This window comes from Jaculus jaculus, chromosome 7 (assembly GCF_020740685.1).
Source record: "Jaculus jaculus isolate mJacJac1 chromosome 7, mJacJac1.mat.Y.cur, whole genome shotgun sequence".
Lineage (NCBI taxonomy): Eukaryota > Metazoa > Chordata > Mammalia > Rodentia > Dipodidae > Jaculus > Jaculus jaculus.
The window spans coordinates 147,452,830-147,466,008 of NC_059108.1; the positions used below are offsets into that span (position 1 = coordinate 147,452,830).

A 13,179-nucleotide genomic window follows, 5' to 3' on the forward strand; every position below is an offset into this window, starting at 1 on the left:
ACAATATAATATCCATATGCTTTTCCCTATAATAATTCAATTTAAAGGCTTTTTTTAAATGGGCCAACACCCAGTATCGTATGTCCAATTCCTTAGAAAGAAAATGCTCTTTTGGCACTTTAGGGCAGGAAAGGCCTATGTGCAAAATGACTTTTTTACCACATTGAGCTGGTGGTTACCTGTCGTTTGATGGAGACCAACTCCATGTCCAGCTGTCTCAGCACAGTGGTAGCAGCAGTGGCATTGGCAGAAACGGCCTCCACATCTTCTTGAGAAAGAAACATTCCTTTGGGAGGTTTCCTTTTTGCTCTATTTTTAGCTTGAGTACTATGTTTTTCTTTTTTGACCTGTGGAACTGTTTCAGTAGGGGGAACCTGCAAAAGAGACATTTGAAAAATGAAATTTAAAAAATTGTCAAAAGAATAGTAATAAGCATATGTCCTTAACATGGTCACAGTAATATAAGGTTACACTATGCTGCATCCTAATCATCATCTACAAATTCTATGAGCAATTAACACAACAATTTTAGCTGTGGAAATATGGATAAAGAATTCAAAGTATGCACTTGCTTCTTCAAAGAAGACTTCCTCATTTTAACTCTTGAAGCTTCTGATAATAAGTAACACCAGAAGGAAAAAAATTAGTGTTCTTCTCTTGTAATTTTTGTGATCTTATATTTACCTAGTTTACACACAGATAAGCTTTTTTATTTTGAGGCAAGCCCACCAGACTATTTTGTTTGTTTTATGAGGGAGGGGTGTTGAGGGAGAGGGAGAGAAGTTCAGCAGGGCCTCCAGCCATTGCAATCAAACTCCAGACTCATGTGGCCCCTTGTGCACATGTGTGACCTTGCACACTTGCATCATGGTGTGTCTGGCTTACATGGGACCTGGAGAGTTGAATGTGAGCCCTTAAGCTCTGCAGGCAAGCACCTTAACCATTAAGTCATCTCTGTAGCCCAAGCTCTTATATCTTAACAATAGTTGTTAGCAGGACAGAAGACCTTATGATCAGACAGAGAGCGAGCTATCATTTTTTTTGGGGGGGGGGAGCGGAGGGGGGATTGGTTGGTTGGTTTATGAGGTAGGGTTTCACTCTAGCCCAGGCTCTCTGGAATTCACTATGTAGTCTGAGGCTGATCTCAAACTCAGCAATTCTACTTCTGCCTCCCAAATGCTAGGATTAAAGGTGTGTACCACCACACCCAGCTAAGCTACCAATTAAGTCTTTCATTTAAAAAAAAAAAAAAAACTTCAGTATGAAATGGACTGACTTTTTACACGTCATTACTTTCTTTTTGGACATGTAGCTTTTAGGACAACTTGTTGTTAAAAAATATATATATATGGCCAAGCCAAGATGTGGTGGCACATGCCTTTAATCCTAGCACTGGGGAGGCAAAGGTTAAGAGGATCTCTGTTGAGTTCAAGGACACCCTGAGACTACCAAGTGAATTCTAGGTCAGCTTGGGTTAGAGCAAGACCCAACCTCGAAAAACCAAGGGAAAAAAAAGAACGAACCACCTTCCCGCTGCCTTTTCCTCATGTGTGGTCTCAGGCCAGAGGTCAACACTGTCCACTCTCCAGGTCTCTGACTCATTTAGGGGACTCTAGTCTCCGTCTCACAAGCCTCATGAATGCTAGGGTCAGAGGTGGGCAGCCATACCCACTTGGTATTTGTGTGGATACTGGGGATTCTAACATGCCTGGTCCTGACACATGAGATGCAAGCACTTACAAAACCTTCAGAAATAAAAAACACAAAAGCTGGGGCTAGAGAGATGCTTTGCGGTTAAGACACTCGACTGGGAAGCCTAAGGACTCAGGTTCGACTCCCCAGAACCCATGTAAGCCAGGTACACAAAACAGCTCATAGGTCTGGAGTTTATTTACAGTAGAGTAGCTAGAGGCCCTGGCATGGCCATATTTCCCCCCCCCCTCTCTCTCTCTCTTTCTCTCTCTCTCTCTCTCTCTCATGATGACACTATGCCTTGTAATCCCAGTACTTTGGAGGTGGAGAGGCAGGAGGACCAGGAGTTAGTCCAAAGTCATTTTTGACTACATAATAATAAAAGACTGAGGACAGTTGAAGTTATATTAGATTTTGCATTTAAAAAGAACTGTTCTTAATTTTGTATGTGGTAACATTTACTGATATAGCTGACGGTATGTTCTGATGGCTTTTTCCCTTTTATTTAAAAAGCTGGGATATGGGGCTGGAGAGATGGCTTAGCGGTTAAGCGCTTGCCTGTGAAGCCCAAGGACCCCGGTTCGAGGCTCGGTTCCCCAGGTCCCACGTTAGCTAGATGCACAAGGGGGCGCACGCGTCTGGAGTTCGTTTGCAGAGGCTGGAAGCCCTGGCGCGCCCAATCTCCCTCTCCCCCTCTATCTGTCTTTCTCTCTGTGTCTGTCGCTCTCAAATAAATAAATAAAAATTTTTAAAAGCTGGGATAAAGACAATGCAAACCATGATAATAATGATAATTTCTTGAATAAGTACAAATGTAAAACATAAAAATGTTAGCAGCAAACTACATTTTGTTTATCACATCAGTTCATAAAGAATACCTATTAAACAGGGTGTGGTGGTGCACACCTTTAACTCCAGCACTCAGGAGGCAGAGGTAGAAGGATCACTGTGTTCGAGGTCACCTGAGACTACATAGTGAAATCCAGGTCAGCCTGGGCTAAAGCAAAACCCTACCTCAAAAGAAAGAAGATGGGCTAGAGAGACGGCTTAGCGGTTAAGGAGCTTGCCTGCAAAGCCAAAGGGCCCAGGTTTGACTTCCCAGGACCCACATAAGTCAGAAGCACAATGTGGCGCATGCGTCTGGAGTTTGTCTGCAAAGGCTTTAGGCCCTGGGGCACCCGTCCTCTATATCTGCCTCTTTCTCTTTCAAAAAAAAAAAAAAAAAAATCAGAATACTTAGCACTCCTGAACATTTAAATTTTACATGTAAAGAAATTTAACCAAGCTGGACGTGGTGGCACATTTCTTTAATCCAAGCACTAAGGAAGCAAAGGTAGGAGGAACACTGTGTGTTCAAGGCCACCCTGAGAATACACAATAAATCCAGGTCAGACTGGGCAAAAACAAACGAACAAACAAAAAGACTAATTTATTAATATGATGGAGAATGGAATTTCAAAGGGGAAAGTGCGGAGGGCGAGGGAGGGTATTACCATGGGATATTTTTTATAATCATGGAAAATGTTAATAAAAATTGTGAAAAGAAAAAATATATGTAAATTATAAAAATTGTTTAAAAAAATTACATTGTAAGACTCTACTTTATTCTTTGTTAAAATATAAACAGATTATGAATATGAATACATACAGGCATATGATTTTACAAAGAAAGTTGTTTGGAAAGTTACAAAAATATTAGCAGTAATTATGGTTAATGCTGTAAATAATTTAAACTTTCATTCAGTTTGACTCTACTTCCTACTTTGTCTCTAAAAAGCCCGTATTATTACTATAAAGTTCATGTATATCTAGAACTTTCTGTTTTTTGATTCTTGGGGGGGTTGAGATAGGGTTTCACTCTAGCCCAGGCTGTCTTAGGTCGTCTTAGGTTGGCCTCGAACTCATAGTGATCCTCCTACCTCTGCCTCCAAGTGCTGGGATTAAAGGCATGCGCCACCACACCTGGCTGTTTGTCCAATTTTAACTCTTCTCCTTTTATACAATAAAGGGTAGTGAACTCTGTGGCTATACTGCTGGTTATGTGTTCTTGGTGAGACTGTCAATTTCTAATTACAAAAAAAATTATTTGTTCATTTGAGGGGGGGGGGCGCAGAGAGAATGGGCACACCAGGGCATATAATCACAAAAAACGAACTCCAGTTTCACGTGCCACCTTGTATCTGGCTCACGTGGGTCCTGAGGAATGAAACCTGGGTCCTTTGGCTTTGTAGGCATTAACTTCTATCTCTCCAGACCAGTTTCTTTCTTCTTCTTCTTTGTTTTTTTTTTTCTCCTGGAGATAAGGTTTCACTCTAGCTCAGGCTGACCTGGAATTCACTATGCAGTCTCAGGGTGGCCTTGAACTTACAGGGGATCCTCCAACCTCTACCTCCCCAGTGCTGGGATTAAAGACAGGTGCCATCATGCCCAGCTTGAGACTGTCAATTTCCTGGGGTCACTTCAATCACCTCGTAGCCTAGCCTATGCAGATCCAAGGCAGCAATACCTAGAAAGGCTCAGAGAAGGAGCTGACAAGCAGCCAACCCCACCAAAATTGTTGTCTGGCCAACGTATACAAGTATGGTTTTTACCTTAAGGCTTCCTTTACTTGTAATTACTAGCCATCAGAATTCCAAATTCTACAAAGCAAAGCTGGTACTGTTTAAAAAGTTCCAACATGAACTTTGCACATAGCACCTAACAGTACAATGCATAGGAGCGCAGGTTTACTTGTGCAACTGGTAAAAATGTTATTTGGGGTAAAGTACCTCCTTTTTGCTTTCCTTGTTTTGATCAATTTCAAGGTCAATAGGGTTACTTCCATTTGTTTCTTCCAGTTCATCCTCACTGAAAGATAAGAACAAGTTGCTGAAAGGTTATTCTGTATGACTTTAATTTCACATAAAGATTAAACAAATTGATTTAATGAAATTTATGAATCTTGCTGGGTGTGGTGGCGCATGCCTTTAATACCAGCACTAGGGAGGCAGAGATAGGAGGATCGCTGTGAATTAGAGGCCACCCTGAGACTATAGAGTGAATTCCAGGTTAGCCTGAGCTAGAGTGAGACTGTATCTTGGGGGGGGGGGGGGAGATTAAAAAAAATACAAACTTCATGTTTCTTTAGTCTCTAAAAATAAATTTACGGGGCTGGAGAGATGGCTTAGCAGTTAAGGCACTTGCCTGTGAAGCCTAGGAACCCAGGTTCTCTTCCCCAGGACTCATGTAAGCCAGATGCCAATGGTGGCACATAGGACTACATTTCATTTCCAGTTGCTAAAGGCCCTGGCGTTCCCATTTTCTCTCTCTCTCTCTTTTAAAGATAAATAAATGAATAAATAAATTTCTAACTGCTGAAACCAGGTCTAGGATTGTCAATTTTATATCTGCCAACTGTTTTCCCTTTAGTTCTCAATTGAAATTATCAAGTATAAAAGATATTTACTTTATTTCCCCACAGTTATCTGCTGAGGACTAGGACATTGTCAATTAACCTCTTAATTAACCAATTAACCAATTAAGCATAGTGGTTCACCTTTAAACCCAGCACTCAGGATGCTAAAGTAGGTGGATCACCATGAGTTTGAAGTCAGCTTAGGCTACAGCCTGGGGTAGACTGAGACCATGTGTCAAAACAAATAAAGTAACAATATAAAAAGGACAAACTCCACTGCACTGGAAATAAGAGTTTACAACAACCCTCCCTTCCCCCCACCAAAAAAAAATAAAGAAACCAAATTAACAGCAACAACAAAACATTAAGAAATTATGAACCAAGTTTCTACTTAATAAAAAAAATGAGAAGTTTCTCGTTCTCAGACACATGATAGGTTAATAAAAGGAAGAAAACAAATATAAACACATGCCAAATGACTTGCATAACCATAGCAAATGAATTTCAATCTATAAAACAAAAAACTTTTTTTAAAACTTTTTTCCAAGGTGGATTTTCACTTTAGCTCAGGCTGACCTAGAATTCACTATGTAGTGTCAGGGTGGCACCAAACTCACAGTGATCCCCTACCTCTGCTTCCCGAGGGCTGGGATCAAAGGCATGCACCACATGAGCACCTCAAAAAATTCTTTTCATTCAAAGAAGCCCCTCTATAATAGGGCGGAAACATGTGTTCCATGTTGAAGTTCACTAACTACAGGACTACAAGCATCTGCACAGGAACTCCTATAGTAGCCATCTTCTCATGAGCTTTTAGCTGAAGGACCCTTGTGTAAGTTCTGGTTCCATCAAAAAGACATGAGATGCCAGGCATGGTGGCACACGCCTATTATCCCAGCACTCCGGAGGCATGGGTAGGAGGACTGCTGTGAGTATGAGGGCAGCCTGAGACTACATAGTAAATTCTGGGTCAGCCTGTGTTAGAGTGAGACCTTAAGGGAAAAAGAAGGGGGGGGGGTGAGGGGAAATCTCAGACAATTCCAAACACATGCTCACCTCTCTTCCCGCTCCCGTTTTTGTTTCCGAGCATGGCGATCCATCACACTAGTTTTAGTTCTCGTCTTCTTCCAAGAGTAATAAAATTTCACCAGACTTGCTATAGATTTATCCGGAAGCTGAATGTAAAACATGAGTTGGTGCAGGTCTGAAGCTGACACTTACCAGTTAGATGTGTTTAGATATACTTAATAAGGATCACTCACATATTCTGAAATGTCTTAAGAAACCCCCCCCCCCCCGCTTTTTCCAGAAAAAAACTGACAAAAAACATTTTCAATATAATGTATTTTCAAATGACTAAAATTTGTGGGTGACATCAGGTCAACAGAAGTTTATGAAGTCAGATTATGATGAACTGTTCACATAACCAATGGTTTTGCCAATCTGGTTGGTTATTTGTTTTTGGCCTGTGTGCATGCAATTACTCTCCACCTTCCTTATTCCGTAGTCCCTGAGATAAGGCCTCTTGTTGAATTCAAGGCTCACAGATTTGGTTAGCTCAGCAGGCGTTTGTATCGGGGATCCCCTGTATCCACCTCCCACTGGCTTTACAGACAGGTGGCAGTGAATGCCGAGCTTTTAGGGGCTATTTGTTTTGTTTTTCGAGGTAGGGTCTCACTCTAGCTCAAGCTGATCTGAACTAACTCTGTTGTCTCAGGCTGGCCTCGAACTCACAGCAATCCTCCTACCTCTGCCCCTCAAGTGCTGGAGATCTAGATTCTAGTCTCACATGCTTATATAGCAGGCAGCAAGCACTTTATTCTTGAGACATTTACTCAGGTTTGATTTGTCTAAAACTCATTTTAACACTTAATGCACATAACAGTATGCTTATAAATTGGAGTTACCTGTAGCTTTTCAGGATGTAAAAAAAACAAATGACTTTTCAGTATTTTTCCAGACAAGTAAGGATCCATGGAAAAAAATTCTTTCTGTGGATCTAATCTTGTGGGGAGTCACAATAAGTAGGGATTGGGGTGTAGTCTATAGCTGACCAACCGCACTGCTAGAAAGTGCTTCACTTGGTAACTAGAAGCCTCTCATCCATCTATATAGCACTTGTAAACTCTATTTTCTTAACATCTAAAACTAAAATCTTTGTAGACCTGTCTCACATATTCTACAAAGTATAGAAGCTAGGACAAAGACAAAACAACAACAAAAAAGTACTCATGCCAGACGTGGAAGCGCACGCCTTTAATCCCAGCACTCAGGAGGCAGAGGTAGAAGGATCACCTGAGTTCGAGGCCACCCTGAGACTACGTAGTTAATTCCAGGTTACCTGGGCCAGAGTGAAACCCTACTTTGAAACAAACAAACAAACAAAAAAAAGTACTCACCATTTGTTGGATTCTATGAAAAGTTTTCCCATGAAAACTAAAGGCTTGTTCAAATAAGACTTTATCTTCCACAGTCCACTCATCTGGGAAGGGGGTAAAGTTGGGCAAATCAGCCAGTGATTTTTCAATATTATGCTTATGCCAAAAGAGCATCCCAAGAGCCTAGAAAAATTTTATCAGTGACATTTTAGACAAAAGAAATTACTGAATGAAAATAAAATTGGTTAAGTAGTGTGTAACTTTTCATCCAACAAATAAGTACCTGATTCATTTGTCTTGCTTAATGGAAAGACACTGTTATATGCCCACTTTTCTCCTCCAATTTTTACTGTGATAAAACATCTCATTTATCATCAGCTACTGTTTAGTGTCCACTATGTACGTGTATCTGGCTTGACATGGATACTAAGAAACTGAACCCCGAATGTCAGACTTTGCAAGCAAATAGTCCTAATTGTTGAGCCATACCTTTTGCCTCCCCTCCAACAGTAGCTACCCCCCGCCCAAAGGTAGGGTCTCACTCTAGCACAGGCTGACATGGAATTCACTATGTAGTCTCAGGGTGACCTCAAATTCATGGAGAGCCTCTGCTTCTCAAGTGCAGGAAATAAAGGTGTGCACTACCATGTGCAACTGTTACTTCTTTTTTTTAATTTATAACACAGTTTATTGAAAAAGCAATCTTCCCTGACATATATTCACATGAATTTGAGGTCAGCTATGTTAAGTGCACTGAAGTTACCTATGCTTGCATGCAGCTTTTTAGCTGATGAAAAAATACTTAAATGTTGTCAGTATTTAAGCACTTTAACATAATGGGACTTTTTCCAACTTTTTCATATGTAAGCCAACTTATGTACATTATTTGTGTTAATGGGCACATCATACACATGTCCTTCTGACCATAGATAAAACACAGTTCTCCTTTTTAGAAGTCATTCCAGTTTTAGAGCAAAGTTGGATAAGATTGGAACAAGTAAGCTGAGTAATTAAGGGTGATCAAGACTAATTTGACATCTATAGCTCCTTCTTTCATTTTTGAGACAGTTTCTCACTACAAAGCCCAGGGTGGCCTATAACTCATGATCCTCCTGCTTCATCTTCCCCAGTGCATGCTCTACCACACCCAATCTCCCTTTTCTTTTGAATATACAAGTGTGCACCCTGAGTGTATGTGCTAAAACTTTTCTAATGTTAAGCTGATGGCTGCTATAGCTGGGGCTGCTATGACTGATTGTTAAAAGCCAAGGAGAGAGAGGTATAAGGCCAAGCAAGAGTGCACTGTGTGGGCTGGCCTAGGCCTGCAGGCCATTCCTACTTTATTGTGTTCAGTATTTGCTAGTTTTACTGTTTTATAATTAGGGAAAGTGAGAGAGAGGTTCAACTAGTGTAAGAATGCTATACCTCAGACTGACTCAAACATTTTTATTCTTCTGCAAATACAACTAATTCCCACCTACAATTATTTCTAAGATAAACAATAAATCAGCTGAAGAGACATATGGGGTCCAGGGCTTAGGAACACCACCATCCTTAGGGCACAAGACTAGTGAGAGAGCTGCCTGCTGCTGAGGAAAGATTCAGCTAGGAGGACTTCTCCAGGAAGGCCCGGCAGCACCTGAGGCACTGCTCGTTCACCAGCTCAAGGTCTGAGCCCTTGCCATAATATCTTCAATAATGATTTGTTTCTATGGATCACAGCTCCCAAGTAGCTTAATTTTAGCTTTGCAGTTTTTAACTTGATTACTTTTTCTATTACAATCTCCAGATTGCTTTGATCCATACACAGTATATAATCAAATGTGGCAAAAGTCTTCTTTGGTAACCTGCAGGGCAATGTGATTCATAGGGATGCCATGCTTCCTCATGCAGCTCTGCCCTTGATAGTCAGGGGGTTCCCCACTTCATAGGTGGATGTAGTCGCAGGGTCTATCCTCCAGTTATCTGAAACATTTGTATCAGTTACTAGTTTTCTGAGAACTGCTTCTGCAATAGGTGACTAGCAAATGTTACCCAGACACGAACAGCACCAACTTGGGTCCTACCTCAGCCATCTTCCCAGCTTCTTTTTCATTTTTTTTTTTTTTAGAAAGTCTCCCTGGTCCTCCCACAACACCTGTGCTCTTCCTGATGCTGTCCTCACAGGACCCCAACCCCAGGGTTCTGGTTCGCTCTTCTTACAACTTATTTTCCTCATTTTCTTCAAGGTAAAGAATTTTAGCTGTCCTGGAAGGGAGTGGGTGTAACTTAGTAAGAGAACAATTCCCTGGCATGTAGGAGGTCCTGGGCACTCCCATGTCCAGCATCATAAATTTGGGATTGCTGTGGGTTTGAGGTCAGACTGGGGGTGGCTACAGAATGAGTTCCAGGTTAGCCAGGGCAAGAGTGAAACCCTACCTCAAAAAAAAAAAAAAAATACACACACACACACACACATATGTAAGTATGTGAGTATGTATGTATGTATGTATGTATGTATGTATGTTTCTATGTGTGTTCCATTTTATTATTGATTTTTCTCTACCTACTTTTTTTATTTTATTCTTTTTTAAAAGAACTGTCTTAGCCAAGTATGATGGTGCATGCCTTTAGTCCCAACATATGGGAGACAGTGGTAAAAGATTAGCTTGGAGTTCAAGGCTATCCTAGGACTATAGGATGAATTCCAGATCAACTTGGGCCAGAGTGAGACCCTATCTCATGAAGGATTAATAGCTTTTCCTGAAAACCAGAGGGAACTGAAGAGTTAATAACTATCCTAAGGCTAGAAAGTCCATAACAGAAACCACAGAGGAGTTCAGCCTGGCACCCCTGACTGATGTACTTCCCTTAGCCTAGATGGCCTTGAAGGACCAGTGACCATCTGGGTATCCTCCCTTAGACGTTCCTGGCTGAAGAAGCCTATTCTGAACAAGGACACAAATAACTGCAATTTTCTTATCAAATGAACCTGGTACAGTTTGTTTCTATAAAGTCTGTTCCTTAGGATCCTCCTTATAAGTTTGAACCTCAGCCTCACTCAGTGCTTCAGCCTTCATCCCACAGGAAGGCTGCTGCCCCTCGCTGTTCCTCTCAATAAAGTTGGTCTGTAGAGATCAGGTCCAGTGTTCTCCTTCACTTTTCTCTTAACACTTTCCTTACACCTCAAAAAGGCCAAAAAGAAAAAAGATGACTGTTTTGTAGTGTTTAGATGAATGGCAGGGGTGTCCCTGGGGTTGATTTCCAGCATCAGTTAAAAACAGATGGGGAGGGGATATGATGGAGAATGGAATTTCAAAGGGGAAAGTGGAGTGGGGGAGGGAGGGTATTACCATGGGGTATTTTTTATAATGATGGAAAATGTTAATAAAAATTGAGAAAAAAAATAATAAATTAAAAACTGTAAAAAAAAAAAAACAGAAAAGAAGGAGGGTTCTCTGGGTAATCTGCTGTTAGATGGGGGAGGGGTGTAATGTGCATATATGTGTGGTCCATGTGCACATGTGCAGAGGCCAAAGGAAGATACAGCTGTGTCCTCCAGTCACTCTCCTAAGACAGTCTCTGAATCTGGAACTCCCGTTTATTGGGTGAATGGCTATTTCCTTCAGTGCTTACAGGCATGCACCCCCATGTGCAGCTTTGTATATGGCTGCTGAGGTTCCAACTTATATCCTCATTCTCACACAGCAAGCACTCTTGTCTACTAAGCAACCTCTCCAGTCCCTCTTCAGGTCTTCTTCTGGGTAACTTTCTGTTGGCTTAACTGTTTTTCAAGTAGGGCCTCACTCTAACCCAGGCTTACCTGGAATTCACTCTGTAGTTCCAGGCTGGCCTCAAACTCACAGCCATCTTCTTAACCCTGCCTCCAGAGTGCTGGGATTAAAGGCAGGTGCCACCACACCCAGCTTGAATTTATTAATGTGGTAACAATGTTAAGTACCTTTCCCTGTGGTTTGGTATTTTCTTACTATTATTTTTTATTTCTTAAAAATAGTTGCAATGCCGGGCGTGGTGGCGCACGCCTTTAATCCCAGCACTCGGGAAGCAGGGGTAAGAAGATGGCTGTGAGTTCGAGGCCACCCTGAGACTCCATAGTGAATTCCAGGTCAGCCTGGGCTAGAGTGAGACCCTACCTCGAAAAACCAAAACCAAACAAACAAACAAAAAATAGTTGCAATTTGCGTCAAGCATCAGTCTGAGGTTTGGCTTCTTAGGTCTCTTCTGAGCCTTTCTTTTCCTCAGCCATGGATAGCAACTTTGTAAATTTTTCTTTTCAAGGTGTTTTTATTTACTTTTCTCGCTTTAGCCCAGGCTGGCCTGAAATTCACTATGTAGTTTCACGGTAGCCTGGAACTCACAGTGATCCTCCTACCTTGACATCCTGTGAACTGGGATTAAAGGTGTTGCTTCTAAATGTTCTAATCTTTGATGTCTGTCTCTACAGAAGAGTAGTAAAATGAAGAGAAGGCAGTGGGCAATGACACCGAACCTTTATATTTCACAGTCATTTCAGAGGAGGGAGAGGAGCTTCCAACAAGGTACACGAAGAATGGCTGTGGGCCTCTTTGCTTGCTCTTCCTTCAGTGATCAGAATCAGTAGCAGCTGAGTCAAAGGCAGAGTGGTCATCGCAGAGGGTTTTTGATTTTTTGAGGTAGGGTCTCACTGTAGCTCAGGCTGACCTGGAATTCACTATGGAGTCTCAGGGTGGCCTCAAACTCAAGGTGATCCTCCTACCTCTGCCTCCTGAGTGCTGGGATTACAGGCACCTGCCACCACGTCCAGCCTCTTCGCAGATTTCTAACCTTTGGAGGACAGGGTACTTTTTATGCCCAACTTGGTTCCTCCAAGCAAACTCCAGAAATATATGTGCAGCTGCTTGTCACCAGACTGCAGATAGTGGATAGTTAAGTCCCAAGTCTTTAAAAGATACAGTCTCTGGGCCAGAGAGATGGCTTAGTAGCTAAGGTGTTTGCCTGCAAAACCCAAAGACCCAGGTTCAAATCCCCACATAAATCCAGATGCACAAGGTGGCACATGCATCTGGAGTCTGTTTGCAGTGGCTAGAGGCCTGGGTGTAACCATTCTCTCCCTGTATCTTTCTCTAATAAATAAAATATATGGAAAAAAATTTTAAAGATGCATTGTCTCCCCAACAGGTCTATCAGGCATCCTGTGCAGTGTAGCCCAAGTCTAGTTGAGTAGGAAAAGATTCTTGTTGCTTTCTGTTTAGCTGGCCCAGAATCATCCTGCTATGAGGCCTTATCTATACCAGCTCTTTTACCTGCCAAGTTCTGTGAGGGAAATTCCATTATCTCTACTACTTCTCAAGTGAGACCTTGAATAGCGTGCCAGGTACCAGAGCTGGGAGTGCCACCATCGCACTTCTGCATGTGACAGGAACAAGTAGTATACAAGGACAGCACTTTGTTGTTCTGTTACCAAGAAACCTTTCATATATAAACAGGTTTTGTTTCTTGTTTTGAGCTCAGAAAGAGGAAAATAAAACCGTATGGTGGCTCATGCCTGCAATCCTAGCACCTGACCTTGGGCAGCTGAGGCAGGAAAACAGGTGTCCAGGCTCGCTTGGAGACCCATCTCAAAAACTCCAAACACAAACCAAAAGTATACACACACATACATATGCACACCCTACTGTGGGATCAAGTGTGACAACAAAAGTCAGAGAAGAACATCACATAATTAGATATCACATA

At 41.8% G+C, this 13,179-nt stretch overlaps 1 protein-coding gene and 1 pseudogene across 1 annotated transcript in view; both read right to left on the reverse strand.

The window, feature by feature from the left end:
• The window catches only part of Rcor1 (REST corepressor 1), a 71,384-nt gene that overhangs the window by 15,323 nt on the left and 42,882 nt on the right, over nt 1-13,179 (reverse strand). The window contains exons 5-8 of the mRNA XM_045154306.1: nt 7,486-7,647; nt 6,143-6,261; nt 4,461-4,539; nt 180-374 (exon numbers count right to left, since the gene is read on the reverse strand). Coding sequence (XP_045010241.1) covers nt 180-374; nt 4,461-4,539; nt 6,143-6,261; nt 7,486-7,647 — 555 coding nt within the window. The remainder of the gene's footprint in view (nt 1-179; nt 375-4,460; nt 4,540-6,142; nt 6,262-7,485; nt 7,648-13,179) is intronic.
• LOC105944568 lies at nt 9,056-9,539 on the reverse strand (annotated as a pseudogene).